The sequence below is a fragment of the Pituophis catenifer genome, unplaced genomic scaffold, assembly GCF_029215685.1.
Source record: "Pituophis catenifer annectens isolate HBS135680 unplaced genomic scaffold, rPitCat1.0.hap2 SCAF_2, whole genome shotgun sequence".
NCBI classification, from domain to species: domain Eukaryota; kingdom Metazoa; phylum Chordata; class Lepidosauria; order Squamata; family Colubridae; genus Pituophis; species Pituophis catenifer.
Window position 1 is genome coordinate 158,225,675 of NW_027256882.1, and position 26,267 is coordinate 158,251,941.

The following is a 26,267-nucleotide window of genomic DNA, read 5'->3' on the forward strand; positions in this document are numbered from 1 at the left end:
CATGGGAACACATTGCTGCCGATTGACATCAGAAGGACGACAGATAGAAGAAAAAACACCAGGAAAGTTGGTTTAAAAACGAAACGAAACAGGAAACCCAAAGACTTTAAATTTTGACTTGTTTTAATACACAGCAAGCATGTGGCTCTACCTGGCATTGGCAGTTTTGCTGTACTTTGTGATACGGTCCTATCGGGAAAGACAGCGGGTAGACAACCTGAGAGAGAAATATGTCTTCATTACCGGCTGTGATTCTGGTTTTGGAAACCAGCTGGCCAGGCAACTGGATGCCCAGGGTCTGCGGGTGTTGGCTGCTTGTCTCACCCAGAAGGGAGCACAGGAACTGGAGAGACTCACATCAGATCGTTTGAAAACCACCCTGCTGGATGTCACCAGTACTGAGAGCATTGAGGCAGCGACTATTTGGGTAAAAGAATGTGTGGGGAACAAAGGTACAGTAAACAGCTTCTCAATAATCTGGAACAGATTATAAATTGATTAGGAAAGTCTCTTTATGAGATTAAATATCTCAGAAGGCTTATGATTAGGGAGAAATGATACATTTTAATGATATATTTAATCCTAGATCATGGGATTATGTAGTGCTGATTAAAACATTATTTCAAGGTGTTTTGGCTCTTAATTTAATTTTATTCAAGGAAATTTCCCCTTAGGCTAAGAAACACACATAGAAGATTTTTGAGGACTCCCAGTTAAACTAAAGATATTGACATGAAGAGGAAAAATAAATTTGTTTTTATATTGACTGATCCCCCCCCCTGCTCAGTGTGGGCCAGATTTTCAGTCTTTTTCTTGTGTAAATTTTTACATACTTGCTGTCTTTTCTTTGCAGGACTCTGGGGCTTGGTAAACAATGCCGGAATTGCGTACCCTGTCTCCCCCAATGAATGGCTGACCAAAGAGGATTATATAAAAGTGCTGAACGTCAATCTAATTGGGCTGATTGATGTGACACTGCATATGTTGCCCTTGGTGAAGAAGGCCAGGGGAAGAGTGGTCAACATGTCCAGCATCATGGGTCGACTGAGTACCATGGGAGGTGGCTACTGTCCCTCAAAGTATGGAGTGGAGGCTTTCTCTGATAGTCTCAGGTAATCTCATGCCGCTTCAAATAGCAGATTTGAGCAGATATCTGAGAAGGAGTAAATGTTTCCATGTCCCTGTCCCAGATAGATGACGATGAGGAAAGTGGAACTCAATCAAGGGATTTTCTAGGTGTGTCTATTATATCTGGTCTGATCTAGGAAAATAGGCCAAGCTTTTATTTGGTTAAACTGTTGAGGAAAATAGTTTATTTTCTGAAAATCAACCTGGTTTGAAAAGAAAAGTTTAGCTATACAGTTAATGTATTTATTTCCTCATCTTTTGAATATATAACATGCCTTTCCTTCAGGAACTTAAACTGGACTATATACATAGTACCCAGATATCATTGCCATAATAACCCTGTAACATAGGCAAGGCTGAAAAAGGTATACTAGGTGACTTTAGTTCAGTACATGCTTGCCAAAATAGATGAATCTCTGCCCTGAAATCCAATGCAGAGAGCAATAATTTATTAGTATTCATTAATAATCAAGTGAAACAAAAGATGGTAATTGCTTAAATGGCAAAGAGAACATTTCCATGGCAGGATTGATGTAGAAATGGTATTGTCTCACCAGATGGAAAATGGTCAGATTGCTTGAAATGTCTCATGCTCTGCTAGAGGAAGAAGCAGCAATCCCAGGTAGTGACTCTGAACTGATAATTTCTTTCTAGGCGTGAGATCCACCCATTTGGGGTGTCAGTAGCCATAATCGAGCCAGGCTATTTCCGCACATCCATGACTGACATCCCAAAAAATCTTGAGATCCTGGAGCAGCAATGGATCAAAGTCCCAGAAGAAATCAAAGAAAGCTATGGCCGGCCTTACTTCGATGCATGTGAGTCTTTACGTGGCTTGCAGGCTAATTGGGGGAACCTTACCAGGAGTCAGAAGTTGGGAGGGACTGTTGCTCAGCATCACTGGCACCCATCATATGGGTGATTGAAGGCCACCCTTTTATCACATGCATTGAAGTCCATTTTTTGGGCCTCTTGGTTGGGTGTCAGTGCTCAGCTGTTATTAACACCTCTGATCTAAGGTTGTCCTTTTTTTACCTCCGGTTATGAAAAGAACTGTCCTGCCCAAAGCAATTGGCACTTAGGTTCCTGATATAGGTGTGCATGTGAGGGAAGAAGCACGGGAATCCACCAATCGGGACCATGTTCACTCAGATCTGGACAGAAGCCCCAGACATCATGGTGGCCAAAGTGGATGAATGAGTTGAAATCTGGAGGGGATTTTTTAAAATGGTCTTAATTTCCAGATGCTTTATAAAGTCACGGGGTGAGGAAAATTCTTCTGGGCTATTGGATGAGGAAGTAACGCAGCCTGGGAGAGTCAGCCAAGAATGACTTTGAGTTTCTTGGTGTCCTAACCCTGGATGTCAAGGCATCAATTGGATCATTCATGAGCTTGACTTTTCTCCTGGTCTGAAAGTCCTCTTCTAAAACACAATTCTGCTTTTCCATGCTGAGCTGCAATAACAGAGCTCATAGAGCTTAACTGTGCTTTGGTTTTTGTAATAACTCTGGGGAGAGACTGACTTTTCCCATCTTAGAAGTCAGAGAAAGCTGCCCTTAAATTTAAAAGCTATCACTGTCTTATTCAGGTAGTAATGAGAAGGTTTTTTTATTTATTTTTATTCTCTCTGGTATTTTGACCCCACATCTCCATACTGACTTCCTTTCTTTCCCTTCCACCTGCTCACTCTCCCTCCCTCCCTCCCTCCCTCCCTTCCTCCCTCCCTCCCTCTTTCTCTCTCAAAACAGTTTACGAGATGTTCAAATACAACCTTGCAACTCGTTGCTGCACAGACCTCTACATGGTGACTGACTGTATGCAGCATGCTTTGATATCCAAGTACCCTCATACACGCTATTCTGCTGGATGGGATTCCCGGTGGATCTTCATTCCTCTCTCTTACTTGCCCACTTCCATCACCGATTTTGTGCTGACTCGATCTTCTCCTAAACCCGCTCAAGCTCTGTAAAAGGAATAGGGTGGAAAAGTTGGGAGGAAGGAAGTTGATGAATAGAAGTTCCAACTGCCATCTTTGGCCAATCCATGCAGTTAAAAGTATGCCAGTGCCAGTCTTTGCCCACTGTAAGAGTGATTCCAGACCAAGGGCACTTAGCTCTTCCAATCCAGCCACACTGAGGCCTGTCATATCAGCAGAGTTCCTATTGACCAATCATTCACAAGGCCCCTTTTGTTCACCATTTGCAGATCTCCAATGCTTTAGGCATAGTGGCATCCGTAGCTGTGTGTGTGTTTATGGTCTGGATCTTGCTAAGAAAATCTTCAGCCAATTGTAGTTCTCACTTTCTTCATCCAAACTAGCCAAGGATAGAGAATGCTAGCTAATCATTATTTGAAGTTTCTCTTCTAAACCTATTCAGTCACTGATATTCGGCCTCTGAACTTCCAATTGTCCATGGATTAATGCATATCCTTTCTTCGCAAAAATATCAAATAACTTACTAGCATCTTCCCTTACACACACACGCTGCCCATGGATTTCTGTATGTGTTATTTACGTATGTTTACATTCTGGTAGGCTGATATGAGGATGGCTGCAAGAGAAGAGAGTTGTTAAAAAACGAATAAAAAAATACCCTGAAAAGCCTCAAAATGCTTCAGTTTATAATTATGAAAGTAGAACAAACCACATAAAGGCAGACTTTTTGCAAACCCTGTGACAGTAGTCTAAATACGTCGTATACAGGTAGTCCTCTACTTGTGACTACAATTGAGCCCAATATTTCTGTTGATAAGTGAGACAGTCGTTAAGCGAATTCTGCCCCATTTTACAACCTTTCTTGCCACAGTTGTTAAGTGAATCACTGCAGTTGTTAAATTAGTAACATGTGAATAAGAGAAGTTTGGCTGAGGCTTTGGTTGCTGCTTGGAATGAGTAAATAGCAGCCTTGGATTGGGACACACCAGTGGTGGGATTCAACCAGTTCGCACCACTTCGGGAGAACCGGTTGTTAACTTTTTGAGCAGTTTGGCAAACTGGTTGTTGGAAGAAATCATTCGGGCAGAGAACGAGTTGTTAAATTACTTGAATCCCACCACTGGGACACACTATGCGGACTCTCCACGTATGTGGATCCCAGAGGGTCCACTCATTTTCGGAAAGACTACAGGAGATGAAGTAGCATAAGAGGTATCTATGGCGATTCTCAGTCATCCAGGTCATGGTTGTTTCAAAGGTGCTTTTTTCAAGAGGCAACGGGACGTTCTGGTTTTTCTTTGAAGATGTTTCGCTTCTCATCCCAGAAGCTTCTTCAGCTTTGACTGGATGGTGGGAAATGGAAGGATTTACACTCCTTGAAGACAGATGGTCATTTGCATTCTTTTAGTGGGTCATTAAGACCAGGGACATGGTGGCTCAGTGGCTAAGATGCTGAGCTTGTCGATCGAAAGGTCGGCAGTTCAGCGATTCGAATCCCTAGTACTGTGTAACAGGGTTAGCTCCCGTTACTTGTCTTAGCTTCTGCCAACCTAGCAGTTCGAAATCACGTAAAAAATGCGAGTAGAAAAATAGGGACCACCTTTGGTGGGAAGGTAACAGCGTTCCGTGCGCCTTTGGCATTTAGTCATGCCAGCCACATGACCATGGAGACATCTTCGGACAGCACTGGCTCTTCGGCTTTGAAACGGAGATGAGCACCGCCCCCTAGAGTCAGGAATGACTAGCACATATGCGCGAGGAGTACCTTTACCTTTACATAAAGCTACTTGGAGTTTATCTGTGTCATCAGGGTCACTTAAGAGATACCTAGAGAACCACTGGAGGAAATCAAAGAGTGAGTCTGACCAAGCACAGGTGGAGAACTTACATTAAGGGCTACCTACTGGTAATAAGGGTGGCATGGTGGAATCTCCAGTTGAAGTGAGGGGAGGTGTGAAGAGGGGGCTGAGTTTAGAACCCTTGCACAGCAAAAGGAGTGCAGGCCTTACCTCCCCCAAAGACCCTGAAGTCTTACCTGACTTCCTAAGAGAATGAAATCAGTCTGGTGAGACTCTTGTAAGAAGGCATTGCAGCAATAAGAAAGTCCATTTCATCAACTATGGTATGGCCTTGGTTTTTCTGAGAGGTGATGAAACGTATGTATTGCATATGACAGCTGCCTGACCATCCTATTTCAGGAGATTTACCTTTTGTAAATAAGAAAAGGTCATGGGAAGCTGGGCAGGCTGTTCTGAGGATTATGCAAAGCATCTGTCAGATATTGGCTCAGATCTTCTCAGTGTTAGCCTCAGGTTGTGGTGAGCATTTCCACAATCCTTTGATACTGTCCCAAAAGGAGGAGGAAGAGAATAAGAAGAAAAAGAAGAAAAAGAAGAAAAAGGAGAAGAAGAAAAGGAGGAGGAGGAGGAGGAGGAGGAGGAGGAGGAGGGGGAAGGGAAGGAGGGGGGAAGGGAAGGAGGGAGGAAGGAAGGAAGGAGAAGGAAGGAAGGAAGGAAGGAAGGAAGGAAGGAAGGAAGGAAGGAAGAAAAAATGCTTTTGAGAAGTGGGCAGGGGCGGGGAAAAAAAGGGGGAGCGCCCTTGTCGTGATAAATCAAGAGCAGATTAAAAGCAGGGTGAGGGAGGTTGGCAGGAAAGCAGCCACAGCTCCAAAATGGTGTGTGTGTGTGTGTGTGTGTGGCCACTTGACCCAGTTGCTTGGCTACCAGAATCTGATTGATTGACATTGTCACAGCGGCTGAACTTTGATGAAAAGGAAGCCAGAAAGAAAAGAAGAAGAAAAAAAAAAGGGGGTGGGGAAGTTGGGAATCATTTTAAAGTAAGCCAGCAGCATGCTGAAACCCACCTTTCCATCCAGAGACGCGCACCAACAGACACATGCACACCCTTCCATGGCCAACTCCAAAGTTCATCCCAGCCAACCAACCAATGAAACGTGATTAAACATTAACGTTTCATTTAATCTACGGGTGGGTTTCAAAGCCGGTCAATACCTGTTCATTCGTGGGTGCGCGCATGGGCTTGTGTGCATGCGCAGAAACGTCCGGGTGGGTGGGCGGAGCCTCCTGCCACTGCCACTACCAGTTCGCCCGATCTGGGGCAAACTGGTAGCAACCCACCACTGATTTAAACCTACGGAAGGGGTTTGCGCGTTGGTGCATGTCTCTTGCTGGAAAAAGGAGGTAACAGATCCCAGGAATAAGAATAGTACATTCCAGCCACTCTCTTCGTCTCCTACCCAGCGCTATCCAAAGGCTGCTGGCAAAGCCTCTCTGTCAACCCCCACCCCCCAACCTCACCCACCAAACACTGCTGGCAAACGTGACACCACAGCCCTCCCTAACCACTATTGCTTTCCAGTATTTCTGCTGCTATTGCCTCCTGTGCCTCTCCCCATCAGGCATGTGCCAGAAGTTAGAAGCCCCAGAGAGGTGTGTTTAATCGTCTGCAGGGGGGAATTAGCCGTGAAGATTTGGCTTGTGGTGCACCGGTCACGATTAGGCAGCTTCAGAGAAGTTGTGGTGGCAGTATATCAGCGGTGGAGGACCAGCTGGGGACAAAGGGCCGTGGTGGGTCAACCGTGCTGGAAAATCCAGGGTGAAATGGGCAGGGTTGTGTGGCCATATCAAGGCCTCCATGGAGATGACACATAGCCGGATCCCGTAATGAGAATGACCTGAGTTATTTAGTTGTTTACAGTTTTTATAGACAATGCAGTTCAAAATGCTCTTGGGTGGGTACAAGTGTTAAAATTCTATAAGCAACAGTAGAATAAATCAAAATGATTAAAAATAATAATGGCAATAAATTAATCTTCCTCAGGTGAGGGCCAATAAACATTTAGCTGGGGCTGAAGTCCTGGTGAAAGAAAAGTGTCTTTAATGATCTTATAAAAATCCATGAGGGTTGGAGCTTCACAGACATCTGGGGGCAGTGTATAGGGGCCAACACAAAAATGTTGTGTTATGGACTCCATCTGCAGTCAGTAACTCAACAAGGCCTGAAGGGAGAAAAGAAAAGAGGAAAAACAAGCAAACTGAGCTGCCCTGAGTCTCCGGAGAAAGGCTGCATATAAATTGAACTAATAATAATAACTGAGCAAGAAGACAAACAAAGAACAAAGCTATCCAAAGAAGATGGTGATGCAATCCAGTAAGTGGTCTAATTTAGGCCAGATGAAATCAGAAGATGGCCCAACGTGAGGTACTGATCACCAGGCAAAAAGCAAAGCGTAGGTATACTTAAGTTGCTGACCAAGCCACCTTGGGAACCCCAGATATAATTGCTTTCAGAGGGCACCAGGTGCTCCTTCCCTATTGGTTAACAATTCCTGCAGCATCCAGAGACCTACTATACTTTCCTCTGACCAACATACTTCAACAACACTGGTAAAATACACCTCTGTGGCCTGCCATCAACATCCACCCTTCTCTGTCACTATGTCAATCCCAACCCCCCGCCCCTCCCTTCAGTTGGAGTTTCTCCCTTTTGCCTGATGCAACCGCTATTCCAGAATCCCCAAATCTTGCTCTGGACAGAGGAGGTGCTCTAATGTTTTCCCTTCCCTCCTTAAACCAATCAGAATCGGTATCAGATGCCAGAGTCAGAATATGTGCCAATTAAGTAGTTTGGACTTTTAAGAAATGGAGCTGCCAAACATTGTGACTCTTGGGACAAAAGGAGAAAGTACAAACACTACCTGAAGCATCCCAACTTCTTTCTGTATCAGAGTAACCTTTCAAATGAAGTACATTGAGTATGTACTTTCCCCTTTTGTCCCAAGAGCCCTAAATATATTTCTCTTTGAATTCTTCATCCCCTGCATTGAGAGAAGTGTGGCAGGGCAGGAGTGTGCAAGGGGGAAAAACACAGTTCCAAGTCTAGGAAGGAATGGTGGAAAACAGGACATATTTTCAGAGTGGGTAGAAGCTATAAGTGAAAGCTGATGAGATTAATCAGTACAAGTATGGAAAAAGGTCTAATAAACTTGTCTGATTTCTTAGACAGATGTAAAGGGGAGACATCTGGTAGAAAGTTAGACATGCTGTTGAAAACTCTTGGTTCTGGTGTTGCCAATCAACACAATGTAATAAAAGCCCTTGGCATGATCTACGTAATCCCTGAGGAGATCATGAGTAGCCTACAATTCCTGTAGAAAGGGGGAGAGCTCTGGAATGAGGAGGACCACAAAGCATTTAACATGGCTGGCAACTATACATGGCCTGAAGCAGTGACATAAGAGAATAGGCTTGAATGGCATTAACATAAGTGAATTCAGAAACAGGTAAAAGATCAGGATAATTGTCAGCAAGAGAGGGATTGCTCCAAGGTGACATTCATCTTCTCTACTTTGCCATCCAATTGTGGAGGATGGGCAGAAGATGGATGGGATTTTACATTCAATAAATGAAGTAGAACAAGGGTGTCAAACTCGATTTCATTGAGGGCCACATCAAGGTTGTGTTTGACCTTGGGGAGGGGGTGGAGGGGCATGGCTAGGGGGCATGGCCAGCTCGACATCACTTGTGGGGGGGCTCCTGTGGTGGCCTGGCTGCTCTGTTATAGAAAACGGGCTCCCGAGCTCTGTTTTTGGCTGTGACAGCCTCCTGCAACCCTCTGCCAGCGAAAACTGAGCTCAAGAGGGCTGCATGCAGCCCTCCCGAGCTCTGTTTTCGCTGGCAGAGGCACCCCCGGCCAGTCCTTCATTGTTTCCAGGGCGGCCTCATGGGCCAGATCTAAGCACCCCATAGGCAGGATCCGGCCCCTGGGCCTTGAGTTTGACACCCCTGAAGTAGAACTTTCCAAAAACAAATTCATGGCCTCTACAGTTATGAGATATGAGGTAACTGGGGATATGAGGTAATTGGAGAATACCCAAAGGTGCTATTTTCAGGAGGCAACTGGACTTTATTTTTTCTTTCTTCTTGGAAGACATTTCGCTTCTCATCCAAGAAGTTTCTTTAGCTCTGCTTTTCTCTTCTTGGATGAGAAGCAAAACATCTTCCATGAAGAAAGAAAAAATAAAGTCCAGTTGCCTCCTCAAAAGAGCACCTTTGGGACAACCATGACCTGGATGACTGAGAATCTCCATTGTTGCGGAAGTGAAGAGGAACGAAATGAACCCTTTTAGTGAGATGGTCAATGATTCCTAAAATCACAACTTGTCTCTTGGTGCCTGGTAGGTGTTTCTTCTGGCAAGCTGGAAAGGAAACCAAGAAAGTATTCTGTAAGAACCGATTCTCAGAATGATAAAAACTTAGTCAACCATGAATTATAAAAACCATATGAATCATATGAACCATGAAGCTTTGCCAAGCTTCAGTTAGAGCCACGGTGGTGCAGTGGTTAGAATGCAGTACTGCAGGCTACTTCTGCTGACTGCTGGCTGCCAGCAGTTTGGCAGTTCGAGTCTCACTGGCTCAAGGTTGACTCAGCCTTCCTTCCTTCCGAGGTCGGTAAAATGAGGATCCAGATTGTTGGGGGCAATATGCTGACTCTGTAAACCACTTAGAGAGGGCTGTAAAGCACTGTGAAGCAGTATATAAGTCTAAGTGCTATTGCTATTGCTATAGTTCAATTTTGCACTGTGGACATTTCATTGCTTTTCCAAGTTTTTGTATACTATAATCTTGCTACAATCAACATATACATCAGGGGTGTCAAACTGGCAGCGGCACATTGTCGTCACATGATGTATCGTAACTTTTTCCCTCTTCATTAAACCGGGGGTGGGGTGGCCAGTATGTGACGTATCTGGCCCATGGGCCACGATTTTGACACCCCGATATACAATATTAATTCCCCATATTACTTTTTTAATTCCATAAAGCACAGCAGAAATAATGCTGCTTTCATCATGATGTTGGTCTGTAATATCAGTTGCAGGCATTCTTCTGGAGGATGAACACTGCTGCACACAATTCAAAATAAATTTGATTTATTCAACCTCCCTATATTTAGAAGAAAACTGCAAATACCATGAGAAACATTTATAGGTAGTCCCCATTGTGTTATGTTGTCAATAGTTTTATGATCACTCAACACATTCACAAATGATGCAGGGTATTGTGGTTACATGATCACTATTTGGTGCTTTGCAACCAGTGTGCATTTATTACCACAGTCATGTTTGCAATTTGCTTTGCAACTTTGATTCTGAGAAGCAGAGTTAATAGAGAAGGCAGAAGGAAAATAATAGGCTGCAGTCATGTCATGTTTCATGTAGAATGGAATTCACGTGCTCCTGTTGTGAACCGGTAGTAAAGGTAAGTAGAGCCCATCCCTGAGATGTTCCCAACATAGGCCTGGATGTTACCAGCAACCTGGAGGGCCTGTGTACAAGTAAGTTCATTCTTGATAGATAGTGCTAAATTACCTTCTTTCTCGAGTTTCCTGTTCCTCAAAAACAAGATACAGGTAGCCTCGCTTAATGACCAATTAGCGATCTTTCGAAGTTACAACAAACTTCCCCAGATCTATTTATGTTGTGATTCTGGAATTACAAGAGCTGCACATACCTATGATGGTATTTTGGGTGCTTGGCAATTGGCTTGCATTGACAGCCGTTTGCAGCATCCATTAGTCACATGACTGAATTTTTTACCATTTTTTGCAGGTCTGGTATTTGCTTCTAGTTTCTGACAAAAAAAAACACCTATTGAAGAAAACAAGTTTGTATAATGACCATGATGTTTGCTTAACAACAGTGGCATTTGCTTAACATCTGTTGTAAGAAAGGTTGTAAAATCAGGCACAGACCACATCGTGGTCCGGTTTGCTCAATGATCATTACAACTTATAACTGTAATTCCAGGCTCAATTATGTTAGTAAGTGAAGGGCTATCTGTGTGCCCATCAAACCCAATGGTTCCTAGTGGCATTCATCTCAGTATTCTTCTGCACCAGTGGTGGGATTCTACCAGTTCAGACCGATTCGGGACACACCATTTGCTCTGACTTACAGCCGTGAGCGAACCGGTTCTCTCTTTCTTTGAAATGGGCCCACCCGTCCACCCCTGTGTTATACTCACCTTTATTTCTGCTTCTGAAGCCCAGCTGATCGGGGCAGCAGAGTGGATTGCTGCTTTTCAGCTGTTTTCCTTGCTCTCAGCAACATGGAAGTTCAATTTTCTGCAAACTGCACATGTGCACGCACTCAGCGAATCAGTTGTTAAATCGGTAGGATCCCACCACTGTTCTGCACTCCCTATATCATAGTTGCATTAATATCTAATGACGCCCTTTTCTATTTTGTCTGGCTTTATTTTAATAACAGCAAGCTAATAGCTCTACCTCATGTAGGTGGTTTTGCTGTATTTTGTGATATGATACTATTGAGAAAGATAATTGATGGACAACCTGACAGGGAAATACATTTTCATAAGTGGCTGTGATTCTGGCCTTGGGAACGAGGTGGCCAGGCAGCTGAATGCTTGAGATCTACAGGTGTCGACTGCTTGTCTCACCTCAGGAGGAACACAGCAGCTGGAAAAACTCAGATCATTTGAAAACCTTCCTTCTGGATGTCATCAGTAGTGAGAGCATTGAGGCAGTAACCAAGTGGATGAAATAATGTGTGTGGGGAAAAGGTAGAGAAGCCGAATTTTTCCCGGTCTTTCAAAATATGGGCTGAGTGGCCAATATTTCCTGGACTTATAACAAAGAATCATCCCTTTAAGTTATGTTTGGCTTTAGATTTGAAATATTGTCTGAATCCAGCCATAATGACCTGAAAAATGATGGGTTGATAGCAGCGGTGAAATGTACTTACCTTTGCTACTGGTTCGGAAATGTGACCGCACATGCCTCTTCTGCGCATGCGCAGAGCCTTCTGCACATGCTCAGAGGGTCAAAAACGGGATGTAATGATGTCCTGGAAGGTGGGCGGAGCCTCCCGCCACCGGCCCTACCGGTTCATGTGAGCCGGATAGATTCGGCTGGATTTCACTGCTGGTTGATAGCTATGTTTGTTATGACAACTTAGCCAACTATGTCTTAGTCATAAAAGCACAATTAAACAATGAATTAGCATGATTTGCAAACCAAGCATATCATTCCTAGCATCTGTCTACTTAACTACTATAAAGAAGCAAGTTAGATAGAGAACCAATTTGGTTTGTGGTTAAGGGGACATTTCCAGATGCATTTAAGCAAGCCCTGGTTTGCCCCCTCCTTAAAAAACCATCACTGGATCCCACCTGCCTAGACAATTTTCATCCAGTTTCCAAAGGTGCTTTTTCAGGGAGCAGCTGGACTTGCTTGTTTTTGAAGACATTTCGCTTCTCATCCAAGAAGCTTCCTCGGCTCTGACAGGATAGTGGGGAATGGAAGGATTTACATTCCTTGCAGACAGCTGGTCATCCTTTTAGCATCCTTTTAGCGGGTCGTTACAACATTGGAGGTTTATCTGTGTCCTCAGGGTCACCTGAGTAGTGCAAATGGTTCCTATAAGTCTGCATTTTTTTCCTCTGGAAATCCATTCCTACTCCCAACAACACCATTCCAAGGGTGTTCATCCCAAATTGTATAGCTAAAAGTCTGTGGAGATTCTCAGTCATCCAGGTCATGGTTGTCCCAAAAGTGCTTTTTTAGGAGGCAACTGGACTTGCTTGTTTTTTTCTTTTGATTCTTTTCATTCTTAGGGAAGTTTGTGGAAAAGGTGGTGGCCTGGCAGCTGCAGAGGGTCCTGGATGAAATCTGGACTCCTTTCAGTCAAGATTCAAGGCTGGTTATGGCATGGAGGCGACATTGGTCGCATTTGTCTATGATCTCTTGTGAGAGCGAGATGGGGATGGTGCAATCATCCTTGCTCTGCTTGACCTTTTAGTGGCTTTCAAGACCATTGTCCATGGTATCCTTTTGGGCCGGCTGCAGGGGCTGGGGCTGGGTGGCCCAGTTATGGGCTGGTTCAGCTCCTTTCTCTGTGGCAGGTCCCAATCGGTATTGATAGGGAGTAAGAGGTCTCGGCCCTCAGCCGCTATACTGTGGTGTACCAAAGGGCTCGGTACTTTCTCCAACTCCTTTTCAACATCTATATGAAACTGTTGAGGTATATATTGTATGCTGATGATACCCAACTCTATATTTCCACTCTTGGTGACCCAAGTGATGCTGTGGCTGTCCTTTTGCGGTGCTTGGAGGCTCTAGGGGCCTGGATGGGGGGACAACAGGCTTAGATTGAACCCTGGTAAGACTGAATGGCTTTGGGTATGCCGGGCTCCGGGATCCAGGACTTTGTCATCTTTGACTCTGGATGGAGTGGCATTGCCCCAGAAAGACCCAGTCCACAACTTGGGAGTTCTCCTGGACTCGTGACGCTGTTTGAGGAACAGGTGGCAGTCACAACTGGGAGAGCCTTTGCACAACTTCATGTTGTGAGCCAGTTGCGGAGAGGATTCCCTGGATTCAGTCATTCAGTCGCAAGTCATCTCACGACTGAACTATTGTAATGCACTCTATGGGGGGCTATCTTCAAAGAGCATTCAGAAGCTACAGCTGGTGCAGAGTGTCAGATATTGCCTGCATATGATGCACCAGAGACTAGAAGGGGTTAAGTCTTTACAGACATCACATGTGACTATATCAGCCAATGAACTCTCTTATTGGACTCTTACCTAGAAACCACTTGGATATCTTCCCTTTTTTTCCCTCTCTCTCCCATCTATCTCTCAGCGAGACAACACATGAACTTCTCTCTCCTCTCAACATCTGAGTCATACAGTTAGGGTAAAAAAATGTAACAGGACACCATGTTCATTATCGTATGCATGTATATATTTGTAAATAATAAAAACAACCTTTTGAACCTGAAGCTGTATTGACCAAATAACTTCCTCATAGAACCAAATGAGCACGACCATCAATATATATCTGATACAGAGCGCGGTAGCATGGGTAGTTTTGGGGGACTCAAGAATGGCCCCTGTAACACCATTGCTCTGCGAGTGTGATGACTCCCTTGGATGCTTCCCCAGATACCTCTACAGATGTCAGTTTGGAGTAAGATGAACCAGTTCCAGGCACATCTGGAGGGGAGTTGGTCAATGACTTAGAGTAGCTGTCTGAGAGGGATTTGGCTGGAGCGCAGCTGCAGCAGGACAGTCCTGAGGCTTCAGGTGGGGAAAGCATGCAGCTGCAGCCAGTCAGTGATGAGGAAGGGGAACTGCACCTGATCCAAAAACACGCAGGGCAGAAAAAAGGCAGGAGCAGAGAAAGTCAGCCAGATTACTTGCAAGGAGAAAGCCTCGCCTTTCTTGATGGGCTGCACCAAAAGTTGCCTATATAGCGATGCTGGGAACAACGTGTTCATTTCCTAGCTGTGTGTGTTTTTGATCATTGTGATTCTTGCCTTGCTTTGGATTGACACCATGCCTTGACTTGGATCGTGAACTCTGGACTTTTCTTGCCTCGTGAACCCTCTTGTATTGTTGATTTAATTTTGTCTGCTGGGTTTATTTTGATTGGGAAACTTCCAAATGCCTTGTGGACTCATTGGCCATTGCTCTGTGGACTAGCATTGGTCTGCTTGTGGCTGGACTTAATTGGGACAGTTCTGGGTTTTTGGTGAAGGGAGTTGCGGGGGAATATTAATAAGCTCACTAAACAACAGTTACATGTGTATGTGTGTGTGTGTGTGTGTGTGTGTGTGTGTGTGTGTGTGTGAGCGAGACAGCACAGCGAGCTGCACCGGTTACCAGTTTGCTTCTGGGTGCAATTCATTTTTTTTAGATGTTTTTTATTGAATTATAAACAAAAATATAAAGACAATACAAAGACAAACGAAATCCCATCACCTACATACCCACACCACATTCTACATATATGTTTTAGTCATCAACAGAATATATATTATGTTACTTTATGGATTAGTATAGCCATACTAATTCTGGGTGCAATTCAAGGTGTTGGTGATCATCTTTAAAGCCCTTCATGCTATGGGTCCAAGTTACTTGTGGGACTATCTCCCCGCACTGGGATGAGATAGCCGTACCACTCGTGCGGGCAGAGGAGCTATGCAACGGGTTTTGTCAGTCTGATTATTCTGGATGGCAGGGTCCAGGAATAAGGCCTTCCTTGCTGTTGCTCCTGCCCTCTGGAACATCTTGCCCCCCGCCACATGAGGTTGGTTCCAACCCTCCTAATGAAGGGACATAATAATAATAGAATAGGTAGAATAAGTGGGACATAATAGTAGAGTCAGTAGAATTGGTTTGACTTGCTGTTTTGCTTCTGTAAAAATTGCTTTGCTAAGAATTAGAATTGTGTTTCTACCAGTGATCTCTCTGGGGATCTAAGGATAAAAGGATGTAGATTTAGGGAAACAGAAACTTTTTCTTTCTTTCTTTCTCTCTCTCTCTTTCTCTCTCTCTCACACACACAAACACACATGGAGGTGAACTTCCAAGTGTATCTGCCTAACAAATTCTAGCAGAAAACTGATGCAACTGATCCTCTGATAGGCATAATTAGTGAAGGTAAAACTCGTTGTCTGGTTATTCTGGCCAATATTAGAGAGCGTCATACTGCACTTATCTACACCCAACTTGGTTGATATATAGAATGAAATCCTCTAAGACTAACAAGCGTAAAAGTCCCTTAAATCTCTAAATCGCCTTTGGGTCTCTTCGAAGCAATTCCCAATCACCTGATTCAATCTGAAGATATGACTGAATGATTTGTACAAATTTAAACGCTTATAATTATGTGTCTCATTTAAATAATATTGTTTAGAATCCTATGTTTCATGTCATGAGTGAGGCAGTCCATGCACTTGCGTGAAGAAGGAAATAGGTATGTAAATGTTCATCAGGAACATCTGAAAATTTATTCCCTTCTATTTTAATTCAGGAAAAATAATCTGACTATCGAATTGCATGAGCAAAAATATTTTTTAGCTAGTGACACAAAAATTATTATTTCCCTTCCAAAATGCAGCTCCTTAGACACCCCAAATCTAATCCACAGAATGCCGTAAACATTTAAGGCAGATTCTGAGGCTACCCAGAGCTTGAAACAAGGAGAAAGAAATTAAAAGTTCTGATTACCATCCAGTGTTCTAGTTGTGCAACCCTGGGTGCTGCTGATAAAATTTTATAATCATTGTCATAAAGAAACACATCATTGTGTTTCTGGAATAATAAAGTATAAAAGGCACAAATACCTGGTTTTTTTTAAAGACAGTAGTTAATTGTTAATTTGTTAATGTGATGTTAATGTGACATCAGACACAAAAATGAGATATGTGCTAAAGGGAGTTAGTGAGCAAAGCAAGAGAATAACTTTATATGCAAAGTATAATACAGACATGAAATATACATGGGTAAGGTAATGTTCGATTATGCAAATATGAAACAGAATATCACATATCTCTGTTCTATTCTTTTCAAAAGCAATAGCAACAATCCTCCAGCTTATCCTGATTAACGTACAACAAATATTCCCAAATTGGCCTATGATGAAATTTGATGTTCCTGAATTTATTTAGTATTCTATTGCGATTATTCATCCTTCCAATTCAGACTATCTCATGGCTGTCTTCTTAGTGAGACAGCTGTAAGATATTCCTAGGGTTGAAATACCCTGTTTCCCCGAAAATAAGACATCCCCTGATAATAAGCCCAATTGGGCTTTTGTGTGCATGCGCTAAAATAAGCCTCCCCCTGAAAATAAGCTCTCCCAGAAAATATTTAAACGCAGAGCTGGAAATCAGGTAAGATAGCAAGAGAAGCCCCATCTTGCTCCACGCACCCCAAGATAATAAGACCTCCCTGAAAATAAGGCCAAGCGCTTATTTCAGGGTTCAAAAAAAATATAAGACAGGGTCTTATTTTTGGGGAAACATGGTAACGTTTTTATGTTATTTATTTAAATAACTTAAATGGTGGCCTATCTTGCATAGTGATCCTAAATCATTCACAACAATCAATAAAAACAATAGACTAGAACCAAGCACCAAACCAACCAAACGATTGAGTGCCTGATTCAACCCACTTCCTAGCTCAATGCTTAAGGAAAGAGCCAGATCTTCATGATCTTCCAGAAGACTAAAATGATAGGAATCCCCTGAACTTCAGGTAGGAGTCTGTTCCAAAAGCTGGGGTTGCTACTGAGATGGAGTCCCTCTAGGGCCTCATCAGATGAGAGCATTAAAGGGAAGGAATCTGGAGTGCCACCACACAAACTGACCTAGTGGGACAAGCAGATCTCTTGGGGAGAGACAGTTCCACAAATAACCTATCCCTATGCTGTGTATAGTTTAAAGATGATAACCAGCACCTTGAATTGTACCCAGAAGCAACAGAGAGCCAGTGTAGCTCACACAATAGCAGTATAACTTGGATAAACTGTCACAGGGAGAGGGGGGCAAAAATGTGTGTGCAGTGGTGGGTGGCCCCCGGTTTGGACCAGTTTGCAAGAACCGGTAGTAAAAATGGCAGAAGGCTCCGCCCACTGACCCGGACGTCATCATAGGTGATCTGCGCATGCGCAGAAGCATATGCGCTCCTGATGTGAACCAGTAGTAAAGGTGAGTAGAACTCACCCCTGTGTGTGTAGCTGTATTCTGCAACGGTTGCAATGTATGTATGGTTTTTAAGGGCAACCCCATGTAGAGTGGATTGCAGTAATCCAGTCAGGATTTTCTCTCTCCTTTGGACATCATTTAAAGGCAGCCTCAATATGTGTAATATCTGTTTGTCACCTGTTCCCATGGAGCAAAATCAGGGACTGGAAATGGAAGTGATAGGGTAGGATGGGCATGAGTAAATGAGGGCTGCAATTTTTATGCTGGTAAAAGGTGGGGGTTTTTTTCTTCCTGAGTTTAGAATGGATGGAGAGCACTTCAGTTCAGCTGTGGGGAAAGGCATGAAGACAAAGCTGAGCAAAACCAGAGACTGAAAATAATGTGACTTATCTCAGCCGCCCAATCAGATCTGTGGTATTCCCAGAAAAATAAGGAAACTAAAAGTTAGCCTTTAGTGTTAGCGTTAGTGTTAGCCTTTCAAACTGTCTCACCTCAGTCTGTCAGTCCCTTACACGGACATAACAGCTGGTGACGAGGATGGGATTACCCCAAACTGAGGCGCAGAGATGAGAGTGAGTCACTAAGCTGAACTGTGACTACGAGACCTGAAGCCGCAGTCAGCGACAAGAAGTCATCCAACGATCCTATAAGAAACTAAGTCCCCCCCATCTATGGAAAATGGCGGCCTCGACCATTTTTGCCACTTTCAATCCAGCGACAGAATCATGGGACACTTACTTGGAAAAGTTCAAATGCTTTTTAATGGCAAATGAATATACCAGCATTTTGAACAATAGAAAGAAAGCGTATTTCTTAACTTATTGCGGGAATGAGGTATTTGAAACAGCAAAAAATTTACTGGCCCCACAGAAATTAAGAAACAACTAGGAGACAGAAAGGTTTTGGCTATGTTGGAAGTTTGGTTAAAGGGAGGAACAAGTAAAGTGAAAGCTTGAGAATTGTTAGGCTCCACTGAATAGAACACTTCATGTACAGTATATTGGTGGAGAAAGAATTCTCTGTATTTGTGGCTAATGATTGTCTTTTTATTCGAAAGCCCTCTAGGCTAGCATGAATGAAAATGTTCATGCTTCCTATTGGCTACATGATGCTCTTCTGTGCTGATATGGTGGTTCACTGAACGTTGACATGTAATGGAATCAATCAACAAGCTTACTATGATTACACACACGGCCTCTGATAGTCATTCTATTGTTTGAAACAGCATATGTGTATAATGTTTACTTGCATTTTAGTTTATATAGTGACTACGTCACTTTGCGATGTGCAAATATTACGGTTATGCAAGCAAGAAAGAGCAACAGCAACATCCCTTGCTGACTATTCCTATATATAGATCATACTAAGGTGGATTGTTGCACAACAACATACCATAATGCTTTCCAAGGAGAACAGAATTACCTATCTCAGGAAATATGCTGTATGGTTTCTTGACCCTCAAAGGGGGAGAGAGTCATGTGTCCTCTCAACTTACTCACATTATAAACCAGGTCCTGCCTCTCTACAGTGGTAACTCAGAAGTAGAGCAGTGGGTGTATCTACTCTAACTGTTATGATGCCTTGCCACATACAAATGTTCTGATCTTAACATCTTGCATGATGTTCTACTCTGGAGCTGGATAGGTTACTATATTTGACCTGTACCTGCATTTAAGGACATCTAGTTTCTCCATTCTCTGTCATTCTTCCAAGCAGGGTTCAGCTATGTGGCTCTTTCTGGCTCTGACGGAGAAATACGTCTTCATCACGGGCTGTGATTTTGGCTTTGGGAAACAGCTAGCCAAGCAGCTGGATGCTGCAGATATTGGCCTCTTGTGTCACTCCAAAAGGGGCAGAACAGCTGGAAAAGATCATATCGGACCGGTTAAAGACGACTCTGCTGGATGTCACCAACACTCAGAATGTTGCAGCAGCAACTGAGTGGGTGAAAACCTGCGGGGGAACAAAGGTGATCGACTCTGTTTATTATCCTTTTCATGTGGGAGCAGTGTGAAAAAAATGGGCTCATTTCAAGCCATCAGGTTTTACCTCTCTAGGAGACATAATGCTATTTTTTTCTCAGTGGGTTGGGCAAGTTCATACTGTACATTAAAATAGCTGAAAAGTGCGAAATTGCCAAGCTCTGGCTCATCAATTTGGACAGAATGTAATGTAAAGACCTAACAAAGCTCTTTATTTTATTTTTTTTTAGTTAGCACTTTTCGACTGCCAGTCCCAAATCATCATTTAGTTTTGAATTTTCTGTCTTCTCTTTTCATGAGAAAATTCTGTGATGCAGAATTTTTTATTCTGCATAACAGAATAACAGAGTTAGGAGGGACCCTTGAGGTCTTCTAGTCTTGGATTCACAAGGACAGTAAAACACAAACTTAGATCACTCAAACCAGTCAGCCAGTCAAGGCAGTGTTACTTAACTTCAGATGCTAGAGTAGCACTTTAGCTGGATAGACGGTTAACCAAGTGACTTCTGTATCTGTTACTGTGCAAACTTTTCTCAGCGGACTGGACACGTTCATCGATTAAAATAGCTGAAAAGTACAAAATGGCCAAGCCCTGGCTCCAGGGGTGGGTTCTAAATTTTTTTACTACCGGTTCTGTGGGCGTGGCTTATTTTGTGGGTGTGGCTTGGAAGTTATGTGACTAGGTGGGCGTGGCTAGCTGGTCAGAGTCATTTCTGGAAGGTCCTCGCACTTACGACCAGTCCTCGCACTTACGACCCGACTCATTTGTTTGCTTTTAACACTGATCAGCTGTAGAACGGCCCTTTGAAGCCCCGCGGCAAGAGTTTAAACAGTTTTTTTCCCTCTAGTCATCAGCTGGGACTCAGGAGGCAGCAATAGATTGGGGGTGGGACCAAATAAAAGGTAAGAATAACGTGGGTGGGTAGGGGGGTGGGAGGGCGGGGGGGGGGGGAGAACCGGTTCGGTGATGTCATATTGTCACCGCTACCGGCTCGGCTGAACCGGACCGAACCGGGAGGAACCCACCACTGCCTGGCTCATCCATTTGTAATCTAATTGTTCCTGCTTAATATACTTTCCAATGAATAAGTACTGCCATGGAACCAAAGAAGAGATTGGACTGCCATTTGTCAGAAATAGTGTAGGATCTTCTGCTTAGGTAGGGGGGAGTTTGGACTAGATGACCTACAAAGTCCCTTGCAACTCTGTTAATCTGTAATAGGGTTATCAGTGCTTGTAACATAGATGTTTGTGCAGGTAAGAATATCAACCTTGCTAGCAAGGAAAATCAAGCTTTTGATAGTGTGTGCTATACCATATGCACTAATCAAACTGGTGGTAAGGAATTAGGGGAAGTTAGACAACAAACAGGTCATATAGAAAGTAAACACAGGGTCAGTCAAATGTTTATATTCTGATACACAGAGTATGAGGAATAAACATGGTGAATTAGAAATTCAAGTAAATGAGAACAGATATGATATTGTTGCCATTACAGACTTGGTGGGATGCATTTGGGTCAATATAAAAGGGGAAAAATGACATTGCATAGGTGTATATTATAGGCCATGGATGTCAAACTCACCACATTATGTTGCTGTCACATGATGTATCACAACGTTTTTCCCATTCACGGAACTGGGGGGGCATGGCCTGCCTGTGAAGCATCCGGCCCGCAGGTTGCCAGTTTGACACCCCTGTTGTAAGTCACCCAACCAAACAGAGGAAATAAATGAACTTTTTGCTAGTCAATTAAATAAAGTATATAGGAAGCACATAACAATAATAATGGAGGACTTTATCCCTGACGTCAACTGGGAGACAAATTCTACACCAAGTGAAAGATCAAACAGGTTCCTGACAAACCTAGCAAACAACTTTGTCTCCCAAAAAGTAGAGAAGGGAACTAGGGGATCTGCCATATTGGCCTTAATTCTCACTAACAGATGAAATCAGTGGTGAAATTCAGCCAGATCTATTCGGCTCGCATGATCCGGTAAGATTCTGGAAAAGATAACCAAGTAATGAATTAGTGAACACCTCCTAGAGGAAAAAAAGTCAAAGTCATAACCAAAAGCCAGCATGGGTTTATCAAAAACAGATCATGCCAGACAAATCTTATTGTATTCTTTGACAAAGTAACAAAATTAGTGGACCAGAGGAATGCTGTGGATATAATTTACTTGGCATTCAGTAAGGCGTTTGATAAATAGACCATAAACAACTACTTGATAAGATAGAAAAATATGGGTTAGACAGCATCACCACCAGATGGATTCGTAACTGGCTGACCAACCACATTCAATGTGTAGTCCTCAATGGAACTGCATCTACAAAAAGAAGAAATAAAAGGTAGGAATAACACGGGGGCGGGTGGGAGGGCCCAGCTCCCGGACAAAGAGAACCGGATTGGTGATGTCATATCGTCACCGCTACCGGCTTGGCCAAACCGGGCCGAACCAGGGGGAACCCACCACTGGCGCACACACTCTTCTGCGCATGCGCAGAAGCATTTTGATGATGTCGGGGTCAGTGGGTGGAGCCTCCCGCCAGTTTTACTACCGGTTCTATAGAACTGGTGTGAACTGGGGGCAACCCACCACTGGTGCTATCTAACAAAATGAAATTCAATGGTGAAAAAAGTAAGGTTCTACATTTAGGCAAGAAAAACCAAATGCACAGGTATAGATGGTACCTGTCTCAATAGTAGTAACTGTGAGAGGGCTCTTGTAGTCCTAGTGGACAATTACTTAAATGTGAGCCAGCAGTGTGCTGCAGCTGCCAAAAAAGCCAACACAGTTCTAGGTTGCTTTAATGGAGGGATAAAATCAAGATCACTTAAGTTTTATGTTTACTCTCCAGCCAGGAATACCATTTATTCCATATTAAATAGTACTCGGTGTCCTCCCTCTCCTTCATTTCCAGAGATAATCTGTCCATCTCTGCACATTCATATTTTTTTTTTATTATGATTTGATCCAGAGGGGTGTCTGATTGTTTCCAATTTTGTGCTATCACAAGTTATTAAAGTTTTTAAATACAACTATAAAAAATATAAATTAGACAGAAAGAAAAAAAAATGCAAGGAAAAATTATAAAAAGAACCCCGCTCCCCAAAGAAAACAACCTCCCATTATCATCATAGCAAGAATAAACAATTCTGTGATTTTTTCACTTCCTCTTCAGTAACAAAACCCTTCATCTCATAACCCATCTTTTAACCACAGGCAAATTGAATAAGTAATACCATTCGTCAGTCAGTTACAGGTAATTCTAGACTTACAATTGGGACCAGATTTTTTTGTTGCTAAACAAGGCAGTTGTTAAGTGAGCTATTCCTGATTTCACAACCTTTTGTTGTTAACCAGTTGTTATGCGGTCTTATGGCTTCCTCCATTAACTTTGCTTGTTGCAAGCTGATGATCACATGACCTCCGATGCTACAACTGTTATAACCATGGAGACCTGGTTGGGGCAGGAGCGGGGAATCCCTCTCTCTGATTTATGCCCCTCAGGCTTTCGTGTGCTGCATCAGCCGCGACACCAGGGAAGGGGCGGGGAGTGGCAGTGGTTGTTAGAGAAAGTCTTAGTCCTAAGGAGGTCACTGTCCCTCAGATAGGCGGTTGTGAGTCTCTTCTATTGAAGTGGGACCCTGGAGTTCAGTCGGGCTTGTTGGGCATATACCTATCTCCCAGCTACGTTGCCACAGCCCTTCCCGCACTGCTCAATGTCTTGACTGAAGTGGCACTTGAATTCCCCAACCTTTTGGTTGTGGGAGATTTCAATCTGCCTTCGATCGGCGAGTCATCTGAGACAGTCCGGGAGTTCACGGCCTCCATAGCAGCCATGGACCTGACTCAGGTTATTCAGGGCCCAACTCATAGGGGAGGACACACACTCGACCTGGTTTTTCTCTCTGGGCAGTGGATAAATGGTTGTGGTAGTGGGGAACTTTCCATCGCCCCCCTGTCATGGACTGACCATTCCCTCCTTAGACTGGACTTTCAATCTGCCAACCCTTGCTGCTGGGAGGCGGGACCCATAAAATGGTTCCGTCCCAGGCACCTGATGGACCCAGAGAGGTTCTTGATGGAGCTTGGGAAATACCCCACCTCTCAATCCTGCGATTCGGCTGAGGCTCTGGTGGCATCCTGGGAACGGGCGGCTACCAACGCCTTGGACAGAATTGCACCTTTGCGGCCTCTGACCCAACGCAGATCCCGGGTCGCTCCTTGGTTTTCCATGGAGCTCCGGGAAATTAAACAACGGAAAAGACACCTAGAGGAGAGTTGGAAGTCCTCCCGGTCTGAATCTGATTGAACACAGTTAAGAACCCATATTACGTCTTATCTAGTGGCGATGGAAGCGGCGAAGCGAGATTACTTCGCTGCCCTCATTGCATCTGTAGAAAACCGCCCAGCAGCCCTGTTTTGTGTGACCCGCTCCCTCCTCAATCAGGGAGCGAGGGAAGACCCTTTACAGGGCAGAGCTGAGGATTTTGTACAGTTTCTGCATGATAGAATCGCTCAGATCCGGATCAGATTAGACTCTGACTGGGCAGAATCCAATGGGGAGACTAGGGTAGGTCTTGAGAGTAATATCTGGGTTGAGTTTGACCCTGTTTCTGTCAAGGAAGTGGACAGGATTATGGGTAAACTTGGTTCCTCCACTTCTTATTGGATCCCTGTCCCTCCTGTTTGGTTTCAGCTGCCAGGGAGGTGACTAGAGACTGGATCCAGGCAATTGTCAATGCTTTGTTGAAGGAGGGGGTCTTCCCTGCCTCTCTTAAGGAGGCGGTGGTTCGACCTCTCCTCAAAAAGCCTTCCCTGGATCCAGACTCACTTAATAACTATCATCCCATCTCCAACCTTCGCTTCATTGCGAAGGTTGTTGAGACTGTGGTGGCGCAATAGCTCCCACAGTTCCTGGAAGAAATGGAATACCTAGACCCGTACCAATCGGGCTTCCGACGTGGGCACAGCATGGAAATGGCATTGGTCGCTCTGGTGAATGATCTCTGGCTGGCTCGGGATGGTGGTTGTTCCTCCATCCTAGTCCTACTTGACCTCTTAGCAGCTTTTGATACCATCGACCATGGTATCCTACTGCAGTGACTTGTGGGGTTGGGGGTGGGAGGCACTGTTTTACAGTGGTTCTCCTCCTACCTCTCAGGTCACTTGCAGTTTTTATGGGCCAGGGGGCAGAGGTCTACCCCAATGCCCCTAAATTGTGGGGTGCCTCAGGGGTCGGTTCTCTCCCCCCTGCTCTTTAACATCTATATGAAGCCACTGGGTGAGATCATTCATGGCTTCGGGGTGAGATATCATCAATATGCTGATGATACCCAGTTATACATCTCCACCCCAGACCACCCCAGAGATGCCTTTTCCATGATGTCCCGTTGCCTGGAGGCGGTACGGGCCTGGATGGGTAGAAACAGACTCAGACTCAATCCCTCCAAGACTGAGTGGCTGTGGATGTCGGCATCTCGGGTTTCAGAAGCCCCATCACTTTTGATGGGTGGGGAAAAACTTGCACCCGTTGATAGGGCTTGCAACTTGGGTGTCCTCCTGGATGCTCGGCTGTCCCTAGAAGACGGCCGTGACCAGGGGGGCCTTCGCACAGGTTCACCTGGTGCGCCAGTTGTGCCCTTTCCTGAACCGAGATGACCTTCGCACTGTCACTCATGCCCTGGTTACTTCCTGCTTGGATTACTGCAATTCCCTCTACATGGGCCTGCCCCTGAAATGCACCCGGAGACTCCAGCTGATCCAGAATGCAGCCTCACAGGTTGTTACGGGAGCCCCTCGTTACTCCCATATAACACCTTTCCTGCGTGAGCTGCACTGGTTATCAGTGGTTCTCTGGGTCCCCTTCAAGGTACTGGTTCTCACCTATAAGGCCCTACATGACTTAGGTCCGGGATATTTGCAGGACCTTCTCCTGCCTGCCTCCCACCGTCCTGTTCGCTCATATAGGGCTGCTCTCCTCAGGGTTCCGGCGGTGAGCCAATGTCATCTGGCGGTGCCCAGGGGTAGAGCGTTCTCTGTGGGTGCTCCCACCCTCTGGAATGAATTACCTACCGAGCTCCGGACGGCTCCTGATCTCCGCTCCTTCCGTTGGGATCTGAAGACTTGGCTGTTCAAGCAAATAGGCTGACTCTGATTCTGGGTTTTATTATTTATTATTTATTAGTTAATTTGGTTTAAAATGGGATTTTGTTGTACATGTTTTTAACTTGTGTTCGCTGCCCTGAGTCCTTCTGAAGAAGAGTGGCATATAAATACATGAAATAATAAATAAATAAATAAATAAATAAATAAATAAATAAATAAATAAATAAGTGAGGGTTGCCAAGCACCTGAGTTTTGATCATGTGACTTGGGGATGCTGTGACAGTTGCAAGTGGGAGGAATGGCCATAAGTCATTTGTTTAGAACAGTTGCTAAATAAATGGTTGTGATTTGAGGACTACCTGTACCAGCAAAAGATCCCAAAAAATCTGTAGGAGGTGAGCAGGCTAAGCCCAAGGGGAGGGTTAAATGCGTAATTGATTTGGGATCCCTGCACAGCCACCATAAACCAAGTCGAGCAACCCCATGAATTCTGTTGACCCTTATTTTACTCTACTTATGGCAGCCGATGCCCTGCCACAGAGAACCCCTGACTGTTAACCTGAGA

At 44.2% G+C, this 26,267-nt stretch overlaps 1 protein-coding gene across 1 annotated transcript; it reads left to right on the forward strand.

The window, feature by feature from the left end:
* Nucleotides 1-3,734, forward strand: LOC139312793 (17-beta-hydroxysteroid dehydrogenase type 6-like). Its single transcript, XM_070937886.1, has 4 exons — nucleotides 1-452; nucleotides 854-1,112; nucleotides 1,783-1,946; nucleotides 2,878-3,734. The coding sequence occupies exons 1-4, from the start codon at nucleotides 140-142 to the stop codon at nucleotides 3,096-3,098; spliced, it is 957 nt and encodes a 318-aa protein (XP_070793987.1). The 5' UTR covers nucleotides 1-139; the 3' UTR covers nucleotides 3,099-3,734.
* The last annotated feature ends 22,533 nt before the right edge of the window (nucleotides 3,735-26,267 follow it).